This window comes from Scyliorhinus canicula, chromosome 10, assembly GCF_902713615.1.
Source record: "Scyliorhinus canicula chromosome 10, sScyCan1.1, whole genome shotgun sequence".
Taxonomy (NCBI): Eukaryota; Metazoa; Chordata; class Chondrichthyes; order Carcharhiniformes; family Scyliorhinidae; genus Scyliorhinus; species Scyliorhinus canicula.
In genome coordinates this window covers 158527968-158550514 of record NC_052155.1, presented here as the reverse complement: position 1 = coordinate 158550514, position 22547 = coordinate 158527968, and the positions used below count along the sequence as shown (strand labels likewise).

General features: G+C 47.1%; 1 protein-coding gene across 1 annotated transcript in view; it reads right to left on the bottom strand.

Annotated features, from left to right (window-relative positions):
* The window catches only part of dpys (dihydropyrimidinase), a 97956-nt gene that overhangs the window by 25782 nt on the left and 49627 nt on the right, over nt 1-22547 (bottom strand). The window contains exons 4-5 of the mRNA XM_038809988.1: nt 11395-11584; nt 1785-1941 (exon numbers count right to left, since the gene is read on the bottom strand). Of these exons, the coding sequence (XP_038665916.1) occupies nt 1785-1941; nt 11395-11584 (347 nt within the window). The remainder of the gene's footprint in view (nt 1-1784; nt 1942-11394; nt 11585-22547) is intronic.

Below are 22547 nucleotides of genomic sequence, written 5' to 3'. Positions count from 1 at the left end.
CTTCAAGTGTCTTTGTGATCATTACACCTTCCGTCCTAGAAACCTCTCACAAAGATCACCAGTATTTTCTGTTTTTGTTTCAGATTCCAGCAGCCGCTGTAATTTGCTTGTTTCTACTTTTTTATTATCCATTTATTGGCCAGATTTAGAGGTTGGGAACCAGAGTAGGACGAGAGAGATGAGAGGCCGTGGAGAAGTGAGGTGCGATTGCAGAAATAAGGGTGGGAAGTGGGGCGGGCAGTAGTTGCGATCATAGGGTAGGTCCAATTGCAAGGAGGCCAACAAGATAGTTTGAGGGGGTGGTGGATAGGAATTGCTTCTTCATCTGTTGCCCATAAGTGCTATGAAAAGCACTTATCTTCGGGATTGTCTCCCTTCAGCTATTAGATTTCCAATATCTGGGAAAACCAGTCCACAAAAAACTAGGATAAAATAGGTGGCAGACAACCGCATTCAAGTGTTTATAGACCTACCTCAGTTAAAACAGTGTTTTTTATTTGAGCATGGGATGTGGGTGTCACTGGCTGAACCAGCATTGGATTCCCATCCCTAATTGCCCTTGAACTGAGTGGCTTGCTCAGTCATTTCAGAGGGCAGTTAAGAGTCAACCACATTGCTGTGGATCGGAAGTTACATGTAGGCCAGACAAGGTAAGGACAGCAGATTTCCTTTCCTGAAGGACATTAGTGAACCAGGTGGGTTTTTACGATAATTGGCAATGGTTTCATGGTCATCATTAGACTGCTAATACCAGATTTTTATTGAATTCAAATATCATCTGCCGTGGTGGCTTTCGAACCTGGGTCCCCAGAGCATTACCCTGGGTTATCTGGATTACTAGTCCAGTGACAATACCATTACCGCACTGCATTTTAGCCGGGTTGGAGTCAGGTTTCCTATTTTTTAAATTTTAACCCATGCCAATTGGGGTGAGGGTTAATATTTTCCCCAATAAATGGTGCCCAGAAAAAAATACAGGAAATATTTGCCTTGGCCAGCAAGGTTATTTTCAAGTGTGAAGTAAATATAATCTGACAGGGCAGTTGATGATTAATTGAATAGAAACAATATGCAGGGGTACAGGGAAAAGGCAGAATTATTGCACTAAGTCATGATGCTCATTTGGAGAGCTGGTGCAGACATAATAGACGAATGGCCTCATTTTGTGCTGTAACAATTCTGTGATTGTGTGACAGGGATAAATGAGGAAAGGAAAAGAGTTCAGAATAGGAGCCATTGGACTTGCTTTGTTTTTACAGCGCAAGGTTAAATTGTGGGTTCTGCCTCAAACATCTCTGTAAAGGACCCCAATTTCATAGAATACATAGAGGGGAGGAAACATTCAGGCTCATGAAATCTAGCAGAATGCGTTAATCGGAGAACAAAGGCATTGGAACAAACACAGAAAACAAAAAAAGGGTCAAGATGGAGGAGAAAGTTCACAGTCTAAAGTTGTTGAACTCAACGTTTAGTCCAGAAGGCTGTACCGTGTCTAATCAGAAGATGAGGTGTTGTTCCACCAGTTTGCACTGGGTTTCACTGGAGTATTGCAGCAGGCCAAGGATAGACATGTGGCATGTCAGCATGTCTGCTTTTATGTTACTTTCCTTAACAATCTAGAAGATTGCAGAAGTCACAATAGCATTGACTGTGTTGCTTAATAAGTTGGAATGTCAACAGTGATTCAAATTACTGATATTGAAGTACAGTCCTTTTATTCATTCTTCAAGTAAAGTTAACATTCAGAGTCACCCAACAATGAAATGTGATTTCACAGTACTCACTTCGCCAGCAGGTCCATGAGGTATCCTGGTGTTGTGGGATCAGGTCTTAGTGGAGGTCCCATTACATATGCTGCAGCTGTGCGCCAATCTTTGTTCCAATAGTGAGTCCCATCTGTCCCAAGACTGGCTGCAATGGGTTCCCCAAAGACAACCTTCCCTAGAAATAAAAATTTTGGTTGGAGAGCATTTTTATTGAAGCATTGACTTTAAAACAACACAAAAGGATTATGCTATGAAGTAAAAAAGATGGTTGATGAAGGTATTGTAGTTGAAATGAAAATTGCTTATTGTCACAAGTAGGCTTCAAATGAAGTGACTGTGAAAGGCCCCTAGTCGCCACATTCCGGCGCCTGTTCGGGGAGGCTGATACGGGGAATCAAACCGTGCTGCTGGCCTGCCTTGGTCTGCTTTCAAAGCCAGTGATTTAGCCTTGTGCTAAACAGCCCCTGCTGTTTGTTGATATGAACATGGACCATTAAATGACGTTTGATGCAGTGACACATTCAACTTGTCACCAGTAAATAGAGAGTAGTAATGTGGATACAAAACAGACTGAGACAGGAAGCAAAGAGCAGTGAAGTGTCATTGTTTCTCGCACAAGGGTCTCTACAATAATAATAATCTTTATTATTGTCACAAGTCGGCTTACATTAACACTTGCAATGAAGTTACTGTGAAAATCCCCTAGTCGCCACAGTCCAGCGACTGTTCGGGTACACTGAGGGAGAATTCAGAATGTCCAATTCACCTAACAAGCATGTCTTTTGTGACTTTTGGGAGGAAACCGGAGCGTCCGGATAAAACCCTCGCAAGACACAGGGAGAACGTGCAGACTCCACACAGACAATGACCCAAGCAGGGAATTGAACCTTGGACCCTGGTGTTGTGAAACAAGTGTTAACCACTGTGCCGTCATTATTACGAACACTGTTTTTTTAAATAAACATTAGTGGCCCTGACAGGTTATTTCAAAACTTCAGAGGCTTGGAAATGCAGTAAATAATGCAAAGTAGCAGAGGTTTAGCAAAGGTATTCAAATTTCAAAGTGACTTTGATAGAATAAAAGAGGAGAAAGTATTTCCAGTGGCAGGAATATTGGCAACTGGAGGACAAGGAATCACGGTAATTGACAAATAAAATGGAAGGTGGGCTGAGGAGCATTTTTGTTTAAGTAGTAAGTTACTCTAGTCTGGAATGCACTGCTTGGATGGGCGGTGGAAATAGATTCAATAATAATTTCAAAGAGAGAACTGAATAAATACTTAATAGCAAATGTTTTTAAAGTTATGGGGAACGTGGACAGGAGTGTGAATAATTGAAGTGTATCTTCAAATAGCCACACAGGCACAATTTTGTGCTGCATCACTATGACTCCAAGGAAGTTAAGACTTAGAGGATTAAAGGTTACGAGGAGATTTAATGATGTGCTGAGGAGACATTGAAAATTGAGAGGGGTCTTAATAGGGAGAAACTGGGGCCAGGTTTTACAGCCCCTCGCGCCTGGCGGCATATTAATGTCCCGCCAAAGTAAATGATAACTTAAATGGCTCGCCACATGTACTGGTGGGAGATATGCCATGGCAGGACAGTAAAATATTGATTCCATTCTTGATCATAATTTAACTCCTGATTAATAAAGCATGGCATTGAGAATAGTGTGTGACATTCTACAGATACATTAGTGTTTCCTGTACACAACCACGACCTCTGATGGGAGACAATGCAATGTTAAAATTACAATATTGTTCCAAATTCATGTTGCAAATTATTTTACAGGAACTGTTCATATAAAATATGTATATTAAATATTCCAAATATTTTCCTGACCTTCTTTAATTTAGCTGTTTCCTGGACCATTTGCCAGTTTTAAAGGTGGGAATTAATCTCTTTTAGTCCTCACTTTCTATGTTGCTAAAGAACCCCTCTTTAATTACTCATTCCCTGGCATCCCCTTCAAAATATCGTATGGATATCCGACCCAAAATTGTTCATGGACACCAGGATTTAGCCACATGTAGGCGGTCCTACATATCACATGATGTCCAAGGTTCCTCAGAGATCCCCTGCGGTTCAGCTTGGCAGCATAGAGCGCCTAAAGATTCCACAAAGCAACACTACTGGGGGTCTTGGTGATGCAAAGACTGCGTACTGTCTAGAGCGATTATGAATTTGGCTCCCTCTATCTCTGCAGGGTGCTAAGCCAGTGGCAACAACTCTGTAACTGTACTTAGTGCGTAACATCACCCTGTGGCAAAACCACTGACACCCACAGAGCTCTACTTGGCTGGTTAGAATAGCGTCATTCATAACAGAACAGTTTTTGACTTTTGAACAGCATCCATCGGATGCATTTTTAATTAGGATGTGACGTCCTTGACTGTCAATTAGGTATCTGGTTCCCACACAAGATCATAAACGGCACATAATCTTTACTGTAATAAACATAGCATGCATGGTAAATTCATTCTACAATTAGTGTTAAGGTCCGATATGTTGAAAGCTAATTTCTCATCAAATTTCATTTAAAGTTAATATTTAACTTTACACATATTTACTGACATGCTACTTTAATGATACATCCCTGTAGGAACACAAGAAATAGGAGTAGAAGTAGGCCATATGCCCCTTGGAGCCTGTTCCACCAAACCATTCAATATGAGCTTCCACCACTCCCCATAATGCTCAACACCCTTAATATCCAAACAAACTAGCAATCTCGGTCTTGAATGTATTTAATAACTGCGTCAGCCATGGCTTAGTTAGTAGCACACTTGCCTCTGAATCACAAGGTTCTGAGTTTAAGTCCTACTCCAGGCTTGAACACAAAAAACCATGGCTGATACTCTAGTGAAGTGCTAAGGGAACATTAGTGTGGGAGGTGCCATCTTTCCGATGAGATATTAAAACAAGGCCTCACCTGACTGCTCAGGTACATGTCAAAGATTCCATGGCACGATTTCAAAAAAACAGGGAGATGTCCCCAATGTTCGGGCCAATATTTATCCCTCAATCAACATCACAAAAAACAGATTATCTAGTCACTGTCATATTGTTGTCGGTGGAAGTTTGCTGAACAAAAATTGGCTGTCACATTTCCTACATTTCTAGAGGTTTTGAGACATCTGGTGGTCGTGGAAAATACTGTAAAAAATGCAAGTCTTTCTTCTTCTCTATCACTGGAGTGGAAAATTGCAAAGAGCCACAACCCTTCCACTGAAGGCATTTTTCCTCACCTGAATTCTATCCAACACATTAATCTCCCTTTTTGCAGTGCATTTTTAGATTTTTTACATGTTATGGTTCAGTTAGTAAAAACGTTTACAGCTGATTATTTTTATTGACAGTGTCCATATAAAAGGATTTGTTAGCCACATTCTATGCAATATTTTCTTATGTTCTGTTGGAAACTTAATTTGCCGTTAGTGATAGATTACATCAAATGAAGGAGAAAGTGGCATTTTGACAGTTCACTTGTAACTGTGCTTAATTGCCACATCGAATTAGAGAATGATACAGCACAGGAGGCCACCTATGATGTCTCTTTGAAAGAATTCTCTAATTAGTCCCACTAACTTCACAATGTGCATCCAGTCCCTATCAATTAGTTGTCTTCAAGTATATATGCCCAATTCCCTTTAGAAAGCTATTATCAAGCAGTACAATCTAGATCATAACTCACTGCACAAAAAAAATCTATATGGTGTATCTAGTTCTTTTGCCTATCACCTTAAAATCGCTTTTATATTAAAACAAACTTTAATTTGAACCCACAATTAAGCACATTAGCAACAAAGAGGTAGCTTTACAGTTAACGGGTGCAACATCCCAACATGCTTCTGGAAATCTGCCTTTACTTTCCAATTGCAAAATCACTTTTAATCACACCTCTAGCAACATTAAGCTGTCGCTCTAGTGAAACGAGGCCGGTGAATAGCGGGAGAGGTTGAAAACGAGAACCATGCCAGGCGCCAAGCCAGTTTGTGATGTAACCGGCCCGCTCCCGTAGGAGAAATCGGTATCTCGCCGTCGCGTGGCTAGAAACCAATTATCACCACTTAAGCCCAATTTCCATACAATTAACGGGAGCCACCCCATATCCCAACAGCCTCCTGCCATTCAGATGCCTCATCAGCAAGTGGTCACGCTAGTGCCAATTAGTACTCCTTTTGAAAAACGTGAACCTGGCGGAAGGGCTCCTGTGGAGAGCCGAGGAGGTGAGTAACCAACTTTACTCACAGTTGCTTTCTACTCACCCATGCTGCCCGGTGTAGGTAGTTGACCTTCTTCCTGCATTGAAGGCCTGTCCTCCTGGTGACACTCCAAGCTCACAGCTGCCGTCACCTCATCCCAGGCAGCACTGGCTGCCTTGTGGCTGACTCTCTGGGACCCTGGGGGGGGGGGGGGGGGGGGGGGGGGGGGGGGGGAACAGGACATCCCTCCTGCCTCCACTGTGTCCAGCAGTCTCCCCAGATCAGCATCCCTGAATCTTGGGGCAGGTCTCCCTCGGCGCCATTATTGCGAGCTGGCTGGGGTTGGCTGAGCAAGCAAATTAAGAGCTGCTCGACCTTGTTAGCGGAGGGTTGGCAATTGCGGTGCCGGCGAATCAGCTGGCGAGCCTTCATTTGCGGCGAGAAGCCAATGAGGCCTCCTTAAGTGGACTAATTAACATTGAATTGCGTTGTCGGCCTCGCTGGGCCGAGCACTGGGAAGCTCGCGGTAATTCCTGCTCGCTAGCACACTTAGAAATCTTTCTGAAGAATTATGCCCATACAGTCTATAAACATTTTAAGCTAGATTTTTAATAATATTACTATAAAAACACAACCTATGAGGTTTGACAATTTCTGATATTCATCACAATACACGCAATATAGTCCCCAGATAATGACAGTGAAATTACATGTGCATTTTGTTGTTGTAAAAGCATTTGAAGGTTTCGCTGTTTGGGTTTTGCAGGGTTGAACTGAACAGATCCCTGGGATAATGAAAAAACAAAATGAAAATCGCTTATTGTCACGAGTAGGCTTCAATGAAGTTACTGTGAAAAGCCCCTAGTCGCCACGTTCCGGCGCCTGTCCGGGGAGGCTGATACGTGATAATGGTCACGGCTCCGGAGGAGATTAATAGAGCCTTTGGGGCTTTCTAACGAGGGATGTACAAATGTGAGCCACCAGAGGGGCCTTCGATATGAAGCGATTCCTGGATGGGCTGGATTTTCCTTAGGTGCGGGGGCGTGGGTGGAGGAGGAGCAGGGAGTGGAGGCGCTGCTGGGACTATAGGAGGTTATGGAGGGTATCAGCTCTATGCAGTCAGGGAAGGCACTGGGACCGGATGGTTTCCCGGTAGACTTCTACAAGCGATTTGTGATAATGTTGGTGCGACATCTATTGGGGATGTTCAAAGACTCACTGTCCCAGGGTTTTTGCCGCCCTCATTGGCAGAGGAGGAATCAGGCGAGTGAGTCTCATGGATGAAATGCACCTGCAACCAGAACCTGGAGACCCACGTGTGGGAGTTTAAAGGCTGGAGAGAAACACATTCAGATCAGTTGTGATCTCAATGCATGGCGGCAGAGCAGACGCAATGCACCTAATGACATAGATCCGCTTCTACGTCTTATGGCCACTGTATCCAGCAGGTAAAGCCTCTGCAAGAACCCTCCTGTAGTTACCAAGAGAGCCAAGCAGGCAAGAGCAGTAGCAGGGTGCGCATCAGGTGAACAGTAATGGTTTTGGATACAACGCCGCAGGTGGTTCCACGGCCTGCAGCAATCAGGCAAGGCGGGTTGTTTGAACAAAGTATGAATTTCCATTTGGTTTGGGTGCCACAGGAATGAGACATCAGATGGGACACAATTGGTACCTATTTCTCTATCGTCAAGGGTGGCCGAATAGCCATGACACTTTATGACCAAGCATTTATGGGGTGGCCATGGAATGTCTGTTTTGATAGACTACCGAATAAATTAGGCTCGTGTCTGGATGCTGGAAGCAATGTTGTTAAACCTGTCTTTATTGATTACTTGCAGGAGAAGAGAACGCAAAGGAAATGTAACCAACTGGGAGGTGGGAGTGCGAAGTAGAGAAAAATTTATGCAGTAAAGGAGGGCCACGCAAATTGCACATGCACTCTCCCAGGTGGTGCCAAAGGCAGTATTATACACATCTTGGAGAATGGCTTCATTGGGGGGTTCTGGGAGTAATGGCTATTCAGCACTGGGGATAATGGGTAACCAGTGTATGAATGAACTGAAAATCACTTATTGTCACAAGTAGGTTTCAAATGAAGTTACTGTGAAAAGCCCCCAGTCACCACATTCCGGCACCTGTTCGGGGAGGCTGGTACAGGAATTGAACCGTGCTGCTGGCCTGCCTTGGTCTGCTTTAAAAGCCAGCGATTTAGCCCAGTGCTAAACCAGCCCTGTCTTCCAGTGACCACAACTGCCCCTACAGAAGTGCAGGTAGGTTCCCAAAATGTACCTGCACAAAGAAGCCAGCCACAATGCTTCTTAGTGCCTTATAGGCAGAGAGGCAAGCAACCTGCATTGGGCAGCACAGTGGCACATTGGTTAGCACTGCTGTCTCTCAGCACCAGGGACCCAGGTTCGATTCCAGCCCTGGGTGACTGTGTGGAGTTTGTACGTTCTCCCTGTGTCTGAGTCGGTTTGCTCCGGATGCTCCAGTTTCCTCCCCTCCCACGGTCCAAAGATGTGCGGGTTAGGTGGATTGGACTTGTTAAATTGCCCCTTGGATGAAGATACGGGGCAGAGCCACCAGGACACTTGAACGTCCGACCTGGCTACACCCTCAGAGAGAGGTGGCAGGGAACAGGACAAGTATGAGGTCGCCTTGTATGACAGCTTACCCAGCGAGTGGCCTGTCACCACTCATCATCTCCATATCTGCTCTCCTCCGCAATCCCCCCCGCCTCCCAAATGATATACGAGCCTGTGAGATAGACTGGCCAGCAGACATCCAGGGATCACATGGGTGGATAGTGGAAGGTGATCCTAAAGGCAGGAGTCCCCTCATAGCGGGTTGCCTCCGTCCCGTGCACATGACCCAATGATACTGCCAACCCAGGGCCAACACCCTGTCGTGATGCTTGTAGGACCAGCAAGGGGGGAGGGGGGAGAAACTGGGGTGGTGGGATGGAGTGAGTTCTAATCGAATAGGAAAGGTACAGTAAAGGCAAGAGGGACAGGAAGGTGCAGTGAAGGAATGAGGGACAGAAAGGTGCAGTGAATGGAGGGGAGACGGGGAAGATGCAGTAAAGGGAAGAGGGACGGGGAAGGTGCAGTAAAGGGAGGAGGGACGGGGAAGGTGCAGTAAAGGGAGGAGGGACAGGAAGGCGCAGTGAAGGAAGGAGGGACAGAAAGGTGCAGTGAAGGGAGGAGGGACAGGAAGGTGCAGTGAAGGGAGGAGGGACGGGGAAGATGCAGTAAAGGGAGGAGGGACGGGGAAGGTGCAGTGAAGGGAGGGCGGACGGGAAGATGCAGTGAAGGGAGGAAGGACGTGAAGGTGCAGTGAAGGGACAAGGGACGGGGAAGGTGTGAGCGGCCATGGGAAAGGGATGGAGAGGTAGGACAGAGCAACAACAGCTGCCGGTAGCCAGGTCTCTTAGTCGGTAAATTGATAGGTGATGATATTGTCCAGTGTGCAAAGGCCCTGGAGAAATGTAGGGCAGTCTGCCCTGCCAGCCTGTGCTTCATGTCCGTTTCTTCCAAGACATCCTCCTCGGCAGCTGAGGCCTTGCAATCTTCCACCTCCTCCAGCATGTCTCCCTCTGCTGCGCGATGTTGTGCAGGACGCAGTGGGCCAGTACAATATTGACAACCCTCCTGGGGCTATATTGGAAAACCCATTGGAGCAGTCCAGGCATCGGAAGCACAGCTCATTGACGCTCCTGGTTGCTGCATGGGCATCATTATAACTGAGGCCTTTGGACAGGTGTCATTAGCCAGGACTTCAGCCGGTAACCCTTAGCAGGAGCTGGTTTAGCACTGTGGGTTAAATAGCTGGCTTGTACCTTTTGAAAAACGTGAACCTGGCGGAATCTCAAAGTGTGCCACGGCGCATGTGTCATGCACACGCAGAATTGCATCATGTGCAGCTTGTATTCACATAACTGCACATTCCGGGAGTGGAACACCTTCTTATTGATGACAAGCACTCCTGACAAGTCGGTGCTCATAATGACATTCTTGCCATCGATCACCCCCTGGACATGGGGCATGCCAGCAATGGCGGCAAATCCGGCTGCCCAGGCATTCTAGTGTGCCTGGTCCAAACTGAAATTAATATAGTCTGCTGCCCAGGCACATAGAGCACCTGTCACAGCGCGGATGCACAGCCTCTGCAGCCAGGTAGACAGTGAGCATTTGTGACTGTACCCAGACATTCATTCTCCGCAGGGGGCAAAAAGACAAGACATGTTAGCAAGATGAGTATTCCCTTGTGCATCCAAATGCAACAGGCTGCATGGTGACCCTAAGTTGCACTTCAATTCCACCTTCCACATATTGCCCCCTTGTGTCACACAAGTTGCAACAACCTGACTGGGGGCAAGATGGATATGGGTATGGGCATGATGGGCAGGCAGGGCTTGGAGACAGCTGGGGGTCCTGAAGGGTGGGCTAATTGACAGTCATGATGTGGAGATGCCAACGTTGGACTGGGGTGAGCACAGTAAGAAGTCTTACAACACCAGGTTAAAGTCCAAGAGGTTTGTTTCAAATCTCTAGCTTTTGGAGCACTGCTCCTTCCTCAGGAGAATCACTAATTGATAGTGTCACTGGTGAGGCCTCTGCCTCGAGAGAGGCAGTGTGCCAGGGAGGGTGTTAAGGGCCACGGTGCATGTGTCCTTTGTTTAGGGCGAGTTCTGCTATTCCCCTGCAGTGGGGCTGCGATTCTGATGAGTGCAACTGAGGAGTGGCAGCATCTGGTGGACCACTGATTGACTTGGCCACGCCCATCCCATTGATGGGTCAGCTGGGGTCAAAGGGTTCCCAGAAGGGCAGACTGGGTGGGTTCCCAGATAATCAGAGGCTCTCTGAACATTTACAAGACAGTGAACAGTCAGCACAGTCAGGGGCTTGTAAGAAGGGGTGCATTTAAATCACTTACTGTAGCAATGACGGTCTGAGCCAGGCACCCCAACCCCGAGGGGAACACTCCGAGTACACGTTCGCATGCCGTGATTTGCGTTTTCGGCGTCGCGAACCGGAGAATCCAGCCCACGGTCTTATGTGGCTGTGATCACTTCCTCCCCCCATAGCGCAATCGTATGTCACTAATTGCAGGCTAGATATAAACAGGGGTATAGGATTGTTGTCTGTGAAGCCATAGGATAAATTCCTAATTCCAGCGATTCATCCTAAAGCTTCAAGTGAGGGAAGATTCAGAAAGGATGTGTGATCAGAGATAAGCAACAAGCACTGATAATTGCTCCCAGTGGGAGCTGTTAGGACATCCATGAATGAACTTGATAACTATAACACTGTCATCGAGATAGATATGAAGATCAGAAATTGGGAGATAAAAGTCAACATTTAATATTTATCGACCAGCGTTGTGAGAAGGAATAAGGATTAAATGTGCAAGTTTCTCACCTTCTCTCCGTGCACTGACAATCACATTAGCAGCGGATTTACTCATTACATGGACTATATAAAGTGGGCAGTTAATACAATTGGCTATTGTGATTGCTCTTTGTGTGGCTTCAGCCTCCACTTCTTCAGGTCGACAAAGTTCATGACCTTCAGGCCCTGTGATACCCTTGGAGAGCAACTTTTTTGCACCCTGCAAAAAAAAAAAAAAAAAAAATTGTGTTGTGTAATTTTAAGGTTTTTCTCTGATATTAATGTGAAATGTTTTATAATCTGGACTCCCACACATTTTATATTGTATCTGGAGATATTAATTAGAAATTGAAGGGTACAGGGATCGCTCAATATTCTGATTTCCTACAATCCCACTAATTAAAGACCATTGCCAGCTGATGTCATGCTTTTCCACTACTTTTTGGTCTCCGAATGTTTGTATATTTTTCAAATTGTACATAGAACATTACAGCGCAGTACAGGCCCTTCGGCCCTCGATGTTGCGCTGACGTGTGAAACCCCTCTAAAGCCCATCTACACTATTCCCTTATCGTCCATATGCCTAACCAATGACCATTTGAATGCTTTTAGTGTTGGCGAGTCCACTACTGTTGCAGGCAGGGCATTCCATGCCCTTACTACTCTCCAAGTAAAGAACCTACCTCTGACATCTGTCCTGTATCTATCTCCCCTCAATTTAAAGCTATGTCCCCTCGTGCGAGACATCACCATCCGAGGAAAAAGGCTCTCAATGTCCACCCTATCTAATCCTCTGATCATCTTGTATGCCTCAATTAAGTCACTTCTTAACCTTCTTCTCTCTAACGAAAACAGCCTCAAATCCCTCAGCCTTCCCTCTTAACATCTTCCCTCCATACCAGGCAATATCCTGGTAAATCTCCTCTGTACCCTTTCCAATGCTTCCACATCCTTCCTATAATGCTGCGACCAGAACTGTATGCAATACTCCAAATGCGGCCGCACCAGAGTTTTGTACAACTGCGACATGACCTCATGGCTCCGAAACTCAATTCCTCTACCAATAAAAGCTAACACACCGTACACCTTCTTAACAACCCTCTTGACCTGGGTGGCAACTTTCAGGGATCTATGTACATGGACACCGAGATCTCTCTGCTCATCCACACTACCAAGAATCTTACCATTAGCCCAGTACTCTGTCTTCCTGTTACTCCTTCAAAATGAATCACCTCACACTTTTTTCTTTTAAAATATTTTTATTCTCCTCCTTTTTCACAATTTTTCTCCCGAATTTACACCCAACAACAATCAATAACCAACAACAAATATCTCAAACCCCATAGGCTGGTTTAGCTCACCAGGCTAAATCGCTGGCTTTTAAAGCAGACCAAGCAGGCCAGCAGCACGGTTCGATTCCCGTACCAGCCTCCCCGGACAGGCGCCGGAATGTGGCGACTAGGGGCTTTTCACAGTAACTTCATTGAAGCCTACTCGTGACAATAAGCAATTTTCATTTTCATTTTCAGTAACAACGATCCCATCCTCCCACCATACCCAGACATCAGCCCGCATGTTAACATAAACAAATGACAAAGAAAAAAAATAGGAATCAGGGATTACCCATAACCAAATTCAACATACACAGCCCCCCTCCCCCCACCCACCCTTCCCCCCCAACTAATGTTCGATGTTATCCAGTTCTTGAAAGTGCATAATAAATAGTGCCCATGACTTGTAGAACCCCTCCGAGCTTCCCCTCAGTTCGAACTTAACCTTCTCAAGGGTCAAGTATTCCAACAGGTCCCCTCGCCACGCCAGGGCATAGGGTGGAGAGGCCGCTCTCCATCCCAGCAGGATCCGCCTTCGGGCGATCAACGAGGCGAAGGCTATCATATCTGCCTCTGCACCCGTTTCCAACCCTGGCTGATCCGACACCCCGAATATGGCCTCCCGGGGACAGCTTCACATGCACCACCTTGGAAATTACCCTAAACACCTCCTTCCAGTACTCCCCAAGCTTTGGACAGGACCAAAACATAAGAACGTGACTACCCCCCCCCCCCCCCCCCCCCCCCCCCCCCCCCCGCGCAACGTTCACACACATCTTCTAGCCCTTCAAAGAATCGGCTCATCCTTGCCCTGTACACCACCTTCAGCGCACATGAGGTGGAGGCATTCACTCTCCGGAGCACCTCACACCAGACCCCCTCCTCTATAACCTCTCCCAATTCTTCCTCCCACTTCGCTTTGATCCCCTCCAGTGGTGCCTTATCCTTTTCTAACATAGCTCCGTATACCACTGACACTGTCCCCTTCCCGCCAGCACCTCCTCCAGCAATGTGGAGGCCGGTTCCTCCGGGAAGCTCTGTATCTCCTTCCTGGCAAAGTCCCGAACCTGCAAATACCTAAACACTTCTCCCTTCTCCAGCCCATACTTCGCTTCCAGCTCCCTCAATCATGCAAATCGACCCCGAGGAAACAAATCTTTTAGAGTCTTAATTCCCTTCTCTTCCCATTTCCGAAAGCTTCCGTCCCACCTCACTGGCTCAAATCTGTGGTTCTCCCGGATCGGCATTTCCCTCGACCCTGCCCCCAACCTGAAGTGTTGGCGAAACTGCCTCCAGATTTTCAATGAAGCTATTACTACCGGACTCCCTGAGTATTTCCCCGGAGCTATCGGTAGTGGGACCGTTGCTAGTGCCTTCAGCCCCGACCCCCTGCACGAACTCTCCTCCATTCTGACCCACTGGGAATCAACCCCTCTGACCCAGCTCCGCACCTTCTCCACATTCGCCGCCCAATAGTAGTACATCAGGTTAGGGAGACCCAAACCCCCTGCCTGCCTTCCACTCTGTAGCATCACCTTCCTCACTCTGGCCACCTTCCCTTCCCATATAAACGAGGTAATCCTCCCCTCAATCTCCCTGAAAAAAGAATTTGGCAGGAAAATCGGTAGGCATTGAAAAATAAACAGAAATCGCGGCAACACATTCATTTAACCGCCTGCACCCGAACCCCCAGTGACAGAGGGAGACCATCCCACCTCGCCAGGTCGGCTTTCACTCTCCCCACCAAACTAGTGATGTTGCATCTGCGAAGCCTTCCCCACTCCCGGGCAACCTGCACCCCCAAATACCTAAAGTGAGTCCCTGCCCTACGGAATGGCAGCCCCACCACCCCTGCCCCCACCCCTGGTTGAGACACCACGAAATACTCACTCTTGTCCAAGTTCAGCTTGTACCCAGAGGAAGACCCAAATACCTGCATACCTCCAATAGATATTCCTCCTATCGACGCACTCGGCTCCGACACATACAGCAGCAAGTCGTCAACATAAAAGGAGACCTATGCTCTATCCCCCCCCTCACTATTCTTTTCCATGCTCCCGAACTTCTTAATGCGATGGCCAACGGCTCAATCGCAAGCAGCAGGGGCGGACATAGGACATCCCTGCCTCATTCCACGGTGGAGAGAGAAGTATCTCGAACTGATATTGTTCGTGCGGACACTCGCCTTCGGCTCCATATATAATTTTACCCAGTTCACCAATCTTGGTCCAACCCCAAACCGTTCCAGCACTGCCATCAGGTACCCCCATTCCACCCGATCAAACGCTTTCTCAGCGTCCAGTGCCACCACCACCTCTGTTTCCTTTCCTTCCGCCGGTGCCATAACGACGTTCAAGACCCTCCTAATATTCAAAAACAGCTGCCTCCCTTTCACGAACCCTGTCTGATCCTCACCTATCATCTTCGGGAGGCACCCCTCCAGCCTACCCGCCAGTACCTTTGCGTCCACATTAAGAAGTGAAATGGGCCTATACGACCCACACTCCGTCGGATCCTTATCCTTTTTAAGCAAGTGAAATCACCTCACACTTTTCTGCATTAAACTCCATTTGCCACCTCTCAGCCCAGCTCTGCAGCTTATCTATGTCCCTCTGCAACTTGTAAAATCCTTCTGCACTGTCCACAACTCCACCGACTTTAGTGTCATCTGCAAATTTACTCACCCATCCTTCTACGCCCTCCTCCAGGTCATTTATAAAAATGACAAATAGCAGTGGCTCCAAAACAGATCCTTGTGGTTCACCACTAGTAACTGGACACCAGTCTGAACATTTCCCATCAACCACCACCCTTTGTCTTCTTCTAGCTAGCCAATTTCTGATCCAAACTGCTAAATCACCCTGAATCCCACGCCTCCGTATTTTCTGCAATAGCCTACCGTGGGGAACCTTATCAAACGCTTTACTGAAATCCATATGTACTACATCAACTGATTTACCCTCATCCACCTGTTTGGTCACCTTCTCGAAGAACTCAATAAGGTTTGTGAGGCAAGACCTACCCTTCACAAAACCATATTGACTATCTCTAATCAAATTATTCCTTTCCAGATGATTATGCATCCCATCTCTTACAAACCTTTCCAAGACTTTGCCCACAACAGAAGTAAGGCTCACTGGTCTATAGTTACCGGGGGTTGTCTCTACTCCCCTTCTTGAACAAGGGGACATTTGCTATCCTCCAGTCTTCTGGCACTATTCCTGAAGACAAAGATGACTTTGTCTTGGGGGTTACCTATCTATTTTAACACTTTCCAGAATCGCTAACACCTCCTCCTTATGTACCTCAAGCCCTTCTAGTCTAGTAGCCTGTATCTCAGTATTCTCCTCGACAACATTGTCTTTTTCCTGTGTGAATACGGACGAAAAATACTCATTTAGCACCTCTCCTATCTCCTCGGACTCCACGCACAACTTCCCACTACTGTCCTTGACTAGCCCTACTCTTACCCTAGTCATTCTTTTATTCCTGAATTGTAGGCAATAAAACCTCGAAATATGACAAAATTATTTTGCACAGGACTGTTCCATTTGAGGGGACAAATATACATGGTTAAATGAAAACACATTTTTACCTTTTTCCCTTCTATACTTTTCTTTCATTTCCCTGAATCATGCACCATTTCCTGACCACCTGACCAGGCAAGAATTGTAGTCTGAAGCCCTTTGCTCACAGCGTCCTGAATCCAACTGCTGGGATGAACACTCAGGTAGCTCACATTAATTGACTTTCGCCCTCTCTGACAGGAAGCAGAATTCTGTTTAGCCGTTCTCCAAAGAACTAATCCGCAAAACTGATGGGTTTTGTTGAAGATGTCTGATAAAGTTCACAGATCTGAAACGTTTACACTGTTTTTCTCTCCACGAGATGCTGCTCGACTTCAGTATTCCAGCATTTTCTGTTATATCACAGCCAGTCAACATGATGTCCTTACCAAGTGCAATAATAAATTTGCACCTTAGCACTATTCGATGAGCTGGAGTGCTAAGTTCCCAAAGTGTGGGGCTTAACATTCTCTGAAAGCCAGGGGTATAGGGACTGATAGGCAGACCTCGGAATCATTCCCTGTCATTCATTTGATTGAAAGTAAGCACAAAATCCCCCGATTACTGTCGAAAGTGCTAGGTCTGGATTATAGCAAGGAGGAGCCACTGGCATAGATGTACTTAGCGGACTATCGAGAAGGCAAACCCCCCCACCCCTCGGGGCAGCCGATCAGCTTCTATAGTACCCAGTATACTGCCTGATGTCAGTGCCACATCACCATGTGCCCCATAGATTAGCATACACATTCTGTTAACCCGTTGTACTGCAGGCAGTAAGGTGTATTTTGAGATGCCATGTGAATGATGGGTATGAAGGCAGAGCAACGTACTGTAGTGAGAGCACTGTCACTTTTATACAGCACTAATGTAGAAGGTTTCAGGTTAGACAGGCAGCATGGTCGGCGCAGGGTCAAAGGGCCTGTTCCTGTGCTGTACCTTTCTTTGTTCAAGAGTTGCACTTACATAGTAATGCAGTCTTCCTCTGGAATTCTCCAGGGATGCATGCTTGGCTCCTTTCCCTACTCAACTTCATGCTGCCTCTTGGTGACATGATCACAAGGTTAAAGTCCATATATCAACATCTTGGGGGTTACCATGAACCCTTGGTCCAGGCATATACATACTGTGAATACAAAGTATACATACTGTGTATACAGCAAGATGGCGCCGGAGCGAGGCGACTCTGCGAGCTCTCCCTAACAGATCCTCTTTTTATTCATCTTATACTCGTTATAATCTTTTAAAATTTAATTCTAAGACTAACATTATTACTAACCTCTCTCTTTTATCTTTTCTTGCAGGCTTGAACATCCTCAGAGGCCCGTGGAGACCTTTTGACCCGACCTGATCTCCACGATCTGGAAGCGGATCGGGCCCAAACCAAAAAGTGAAGCCCGGACCTCGGAGCTCCCAACCCGGCCTAACAATCGACACCAACCTCCAGGTCACCTGGCCCAGTTCCCGGAGCTCCCAACCAGACCCCCGACGACGAGACTTGGCCCATCTCGACCCCGAGAGACCCGCCCAACGACCCAACCCGGACAGGCCCGCCCAGCAGCCCGACTGACCTGGAGATGGAAGAAAGAAAAATCCAAGTGGAGATCCGACTGGGCCTACTTCAAGACCTGATCCCAGGAACGCCCAGGGAGGGAACAGACCACGGGACTCAGCCCAACCTGCCTCAGGAAGCCGCTGCCCACGACTCAGGACCCCCAAAATGGCGGAGATCCCGCGCAAGGACCCGAACACGCTGCAAGCTATTCCTGTGCCCACAGAACGCCGGGACCCGTCGGGATTGCAAACCCTTCTACCTCAACCAGCATCCAGGACCCTGCCAGACGCAACCCCGGAAATGTAACCAGTTGCCCTACTAGCAACCTGGACCCCGCCAGACACTGCCACCTACCTTCCACAAGGGCTGACGTCTCCCATCGGATCCCGGCACAGTCCAGCCGCAGCCGCTGACCGAGGAAGCGAGGGAAACGTGGCAGTCTGCAGGTGAGACTGAAGCAACACGGTTTCAAGACCCCTCTCCCCATCATACTCCTGGCAAACGTCCAAGCGATCGAAAAAATGCTGGATGAACTCAACGCTATACTTACCTCCCAGAGAGAAGTAAGAGACTGCTGTGTGCTCTGTTTCACAGAGACATGACTCACCCCAGCCTCACCGGACTGTGCCATACAAATTGAAGGTTTCTCAATTCACCGGGCAGACTGCACCACGTCATCAGGCAAAGCAAAGGGTGGAGAGGTTTACCTCCTCATCAACTCCTCTTGGTGCTTGGATGTGGCGACCTACTGCCCTCCGGGGAATACATGACCATGAAGTGCCGCCCATACTATCTTCTATGTGAGTTCACTTCAGCCATTATCACAGCGGTCTACATCCAAACCCAGGCAGAAGCGAAGAAGGTGCTGGGCGAACTGTACACAGTTAAACAGAACACCCGGAGGCGTTGTTCATCGTGACTGGGGACTTCAACAAGGCCAACCCAATCGCACTTTAAGAAATGTTTGTCTGCTCATGTTACTGCAGAGAGTGTGGGTAGAGCTGAGCTCTGGCTCTGCTTTTTAGTTTCACTTTGATAAAAGCTTGGGTGTGTCTGTGTTTTTTGGTTTGGTTTCAGTGTTGGAGCTGCAGTCAGCCACAGAAGGTGTAATGTTGTTCTCTCTGCCATGTAAAGACTATCTCTTGATCATTTGGTGAATTCAGAGTGATAACTGTTCTCAGTAGTGAATTTAAACCTGATGTGCTTCTGTTAAAAGTTGTTTTTATGTCTTATGGATGTTAAAAGGAAAGCTTAAGGATTACTTAGTGTTGTATTCTTTGGGGGTTGTATTTGAATTGATGGTTGCTAAGATGTTCACTATGTTTTAAAAAGGTTAACTTTAATTAATAGGATAAACATTGTTTTGCTTTAAAAATTACTTTTTGATTTCTGCTGTACCACACCTGAACAGTGGGCCGTGTGCTCCCCATACAACAATCTAGTAAAAGTCATGGGTCAGGTGAACTCCATGATACACTTTGGGGTTCTCTAAATCCTGGCCCATAACAAACCTCAAGAGTGTACTGCCAAAATTCCACCACCACATTTCCTGTCTCACCAGGGGGCGACAACGCTCTTAACCACTGCTACTCAAAAATCAAGGGCGCCTACCGTTCCATTCCCCGACCGCACTTTGGGAAATCAGACCATAAGACGGTACTCTTTCTCCCGCATACAAGCAGAAACTGAAACGGGAGAATCCAGCTAAGAAGGTCATGGCAGTGCTGGTCCGAGGAAACAGAAGAGCTCCTATGTGACTACTTAGAGACAATGGACTGGTCCATATTTAAGAACTCAGCGACCAACTTAAATGAGTATGCCACCACCGTCAGACTTCATCAGCAAATGTGTGAATGACTGCATGCCAAAGAAAGCAGTACGTACGTTCCCCAACCGGAAACCATGGCTCAATCGAGAGATTGACTCCCTACTGAAGGACAGATCTGAGGCGTTCAAGTCAGACGACCCTTGCCGATACATGAAATCCAGGTACGACCTCCGCAAAGCTATCCAAGATGCCAAGAAAGAATATCAAACCAAGATAGAGGCACAGACAGACTCTCGGCGGTTGTGGCAAGGCCTAAACAAAGTGAAGCCGAGCGGTATCTCCAGCAGCAGTATACCCCTCGCCAATGAATTCAATGCTCAGTTCGAGCAGGAAACCAACAATCCGCTGTCGAATGCCCCAGCAGCCCATAACTCACCCATACCCACCTTCATAGCTACCAAAGTCAGATAGGCCTTCCCGAAAGCGAACCCTCGGTAGGCGACAGGCCCGGATTGCATCCATGGCCGTGCACTCAGAACCTGCGCGGACCAGCTGGCAGATGTGCTCACGGACATCTTTAACCTGTCCCTACTCCACTCCGAGGTCCCCACCTGCTTCAAGAAGACCACCATCATATCGGTGCCAAAGAACCAGGCAACGTACCTCAATGACTACCGTCCGGTGGCCCTGACTTCAGTCGTAATTAAGTGCTTCGAGAGGTTGGTCATGAAGCGCATCACCTCCAGACTCCCAGTATGCCTTGATCCACTGCACTTTGCATACCACCGCATCCGGTCCACAGCAGATGCCATTTTCCCTTCCCTACACTCATCCCTAGAGCATCTTGACAAGGACTCCTACATCAGACTCCTATTTATTGACTACAGCTCCACCTTCAACGCCATAATCCCAGCCAAGCTCATATCAAAGCTCCAAAATCTAGGACTTGGCTCCTCACTCTGCAACTGGATCCTCGACTTTCTGACCCACAGACCACAATCAGTAAGAATAAACAACAACACACAGCAGTCCTCAAGACATAGGCCCCGCAAGGCTGTGTACTTAGCCCCCTACTATACTCCCTGTACACACAACTGCGTGGTAAAAGTTGGTTCCAACTCCATCTGCAAGTTTGCTGACGATACGACCATAGTGGGCCGGATCTCGAATAACGACTAGTCAGAATATAGGAGGGAGATAGAGGACCTCGTGGAATGGTGCAGCGACAAGAATCTCTCCCTCAATGCCACCAAAACTAAAGAGCTGGTCATTGACTTCGGGAAGCAAAGTATTGCACACACCCCTGTCAGCATCAACGGGACTGAGGTGGAGATGGTTACCAGTTTCAAATTCCTCGGGTGTACATCACCAAAAATCTGTCCTGGTCCACCCACGTTGACGCTACCACCAAGAAAGCACAACAGCGCCTATACTTCCTCAGGAAACTAAGGATATTCGGCATGTCCACATTAACTCTTTACCAACTTTTACAGATGCACCATAGAAAGCATCCTATCTAGCTGCATCACAGCCTGGTTAAAGCAACTGCTCGGACCAGGACCGCAAGAAACTTCAAAGAGTCGTGAACACAGCCCAGTCCATCACACGAACCTGCCTCCCATCATTTGACTCCATCTACATCTCTCGTTGCCTTGGGAAAGCGGGCAGTATAAAAAGACTCCTCCCACCCAGCTTACTCACTCTTCCAACTTCTTCCATCGGGCAGGAGATACAGAAGTCTGAGAACACGCACGAAAAGACTCAAAAACAGCTTCTTCCCCACTGTTAGCAAACTCCTCAACGAACCTCTTATGGACTGACCTCATTAACATTACACTCCTGTATGCTTCATCTGATGCTGGTGCTTACGTAGCTACATTGTGTATCTTGTGTTGCCCTATTATGTATTTTCTTTAATGTATTTTCTTGTTTTCTTTTTATGTACTTAATGATCTGTTGAGCTGCTCGCAGAAAAATACTTTTCACTGTACCTTGGTACACGTGACAATAAATAAATCCAATCCAAAAAGCAGATTAGAGGCTGGGAATTTTGTGGTGAATAATTCACATCCTGACTCCCCAAAGCCTGTCCACCACCTACAAGGCACAAGTCAGGAGTGTGATGGAATTCTCTCCACTTCACTGATGAGTGCTGCTCCAACAACACTCGAGAAGCTCGACACTATCCAAGACCAAGCTGCCCACTAGATTGACACCACATCCACGACCATTAACATTCTCTCTCCACCATCAATGCTCAATGGCAGCAGTACGTGCCATTTAGAAGATGGAATAATAATAATAATAATAATCTTTGTTGTCACAAGTAGGCTTCTATTAACACTTCAATGAAGTTACTGTGAAAAGCCCCTAGTCGCCACATTCCAGCGCCTGTTCAGGTACACTGAGCGAGAATTCAAAATGTCCAAATGACCTAATAGCACGTCTTTCAAGACTTGTGGGAAGAAACCGGAGCATCCGGAGGAAACCCACACAGACACAGTGAGAACGTGCAGACTCCACACAGACAGTGACCCAGCGGGGAATCGAACCTGGTACCCTGGAGCTGTGAAGCGACTGTGCTAACCACTGTGCTGCCCTGCACGGTATCGCAGCAACTGGTCAAGGGTCCTGCAACAGTACCTTCCAAACCCCAGGCCTCCAGCACTCAGAAGGACAAGAGGAGCAGATGCATGGGAACACTGCCACCTGCAGTTTCACTCAAGGCCACACACCATCCTGACTTGGAACCATATTGCTGTTCCATCACTGTTGATGGGTCAGAATCCTGGAACTTCCTTCCTAACAGTGCTGTGGGTATATCTACACCACTTGGACTGCAGCTCGCAACACCTTCTTGAGAAATTAGGAATAGGCAATAAAGGCCAGCTGAGCAGGCAATGGCCACACTCCATGAACGAATAAAAACAAATACGGCTTTCCGCCGCCTCTCCTGATTGTTCCAC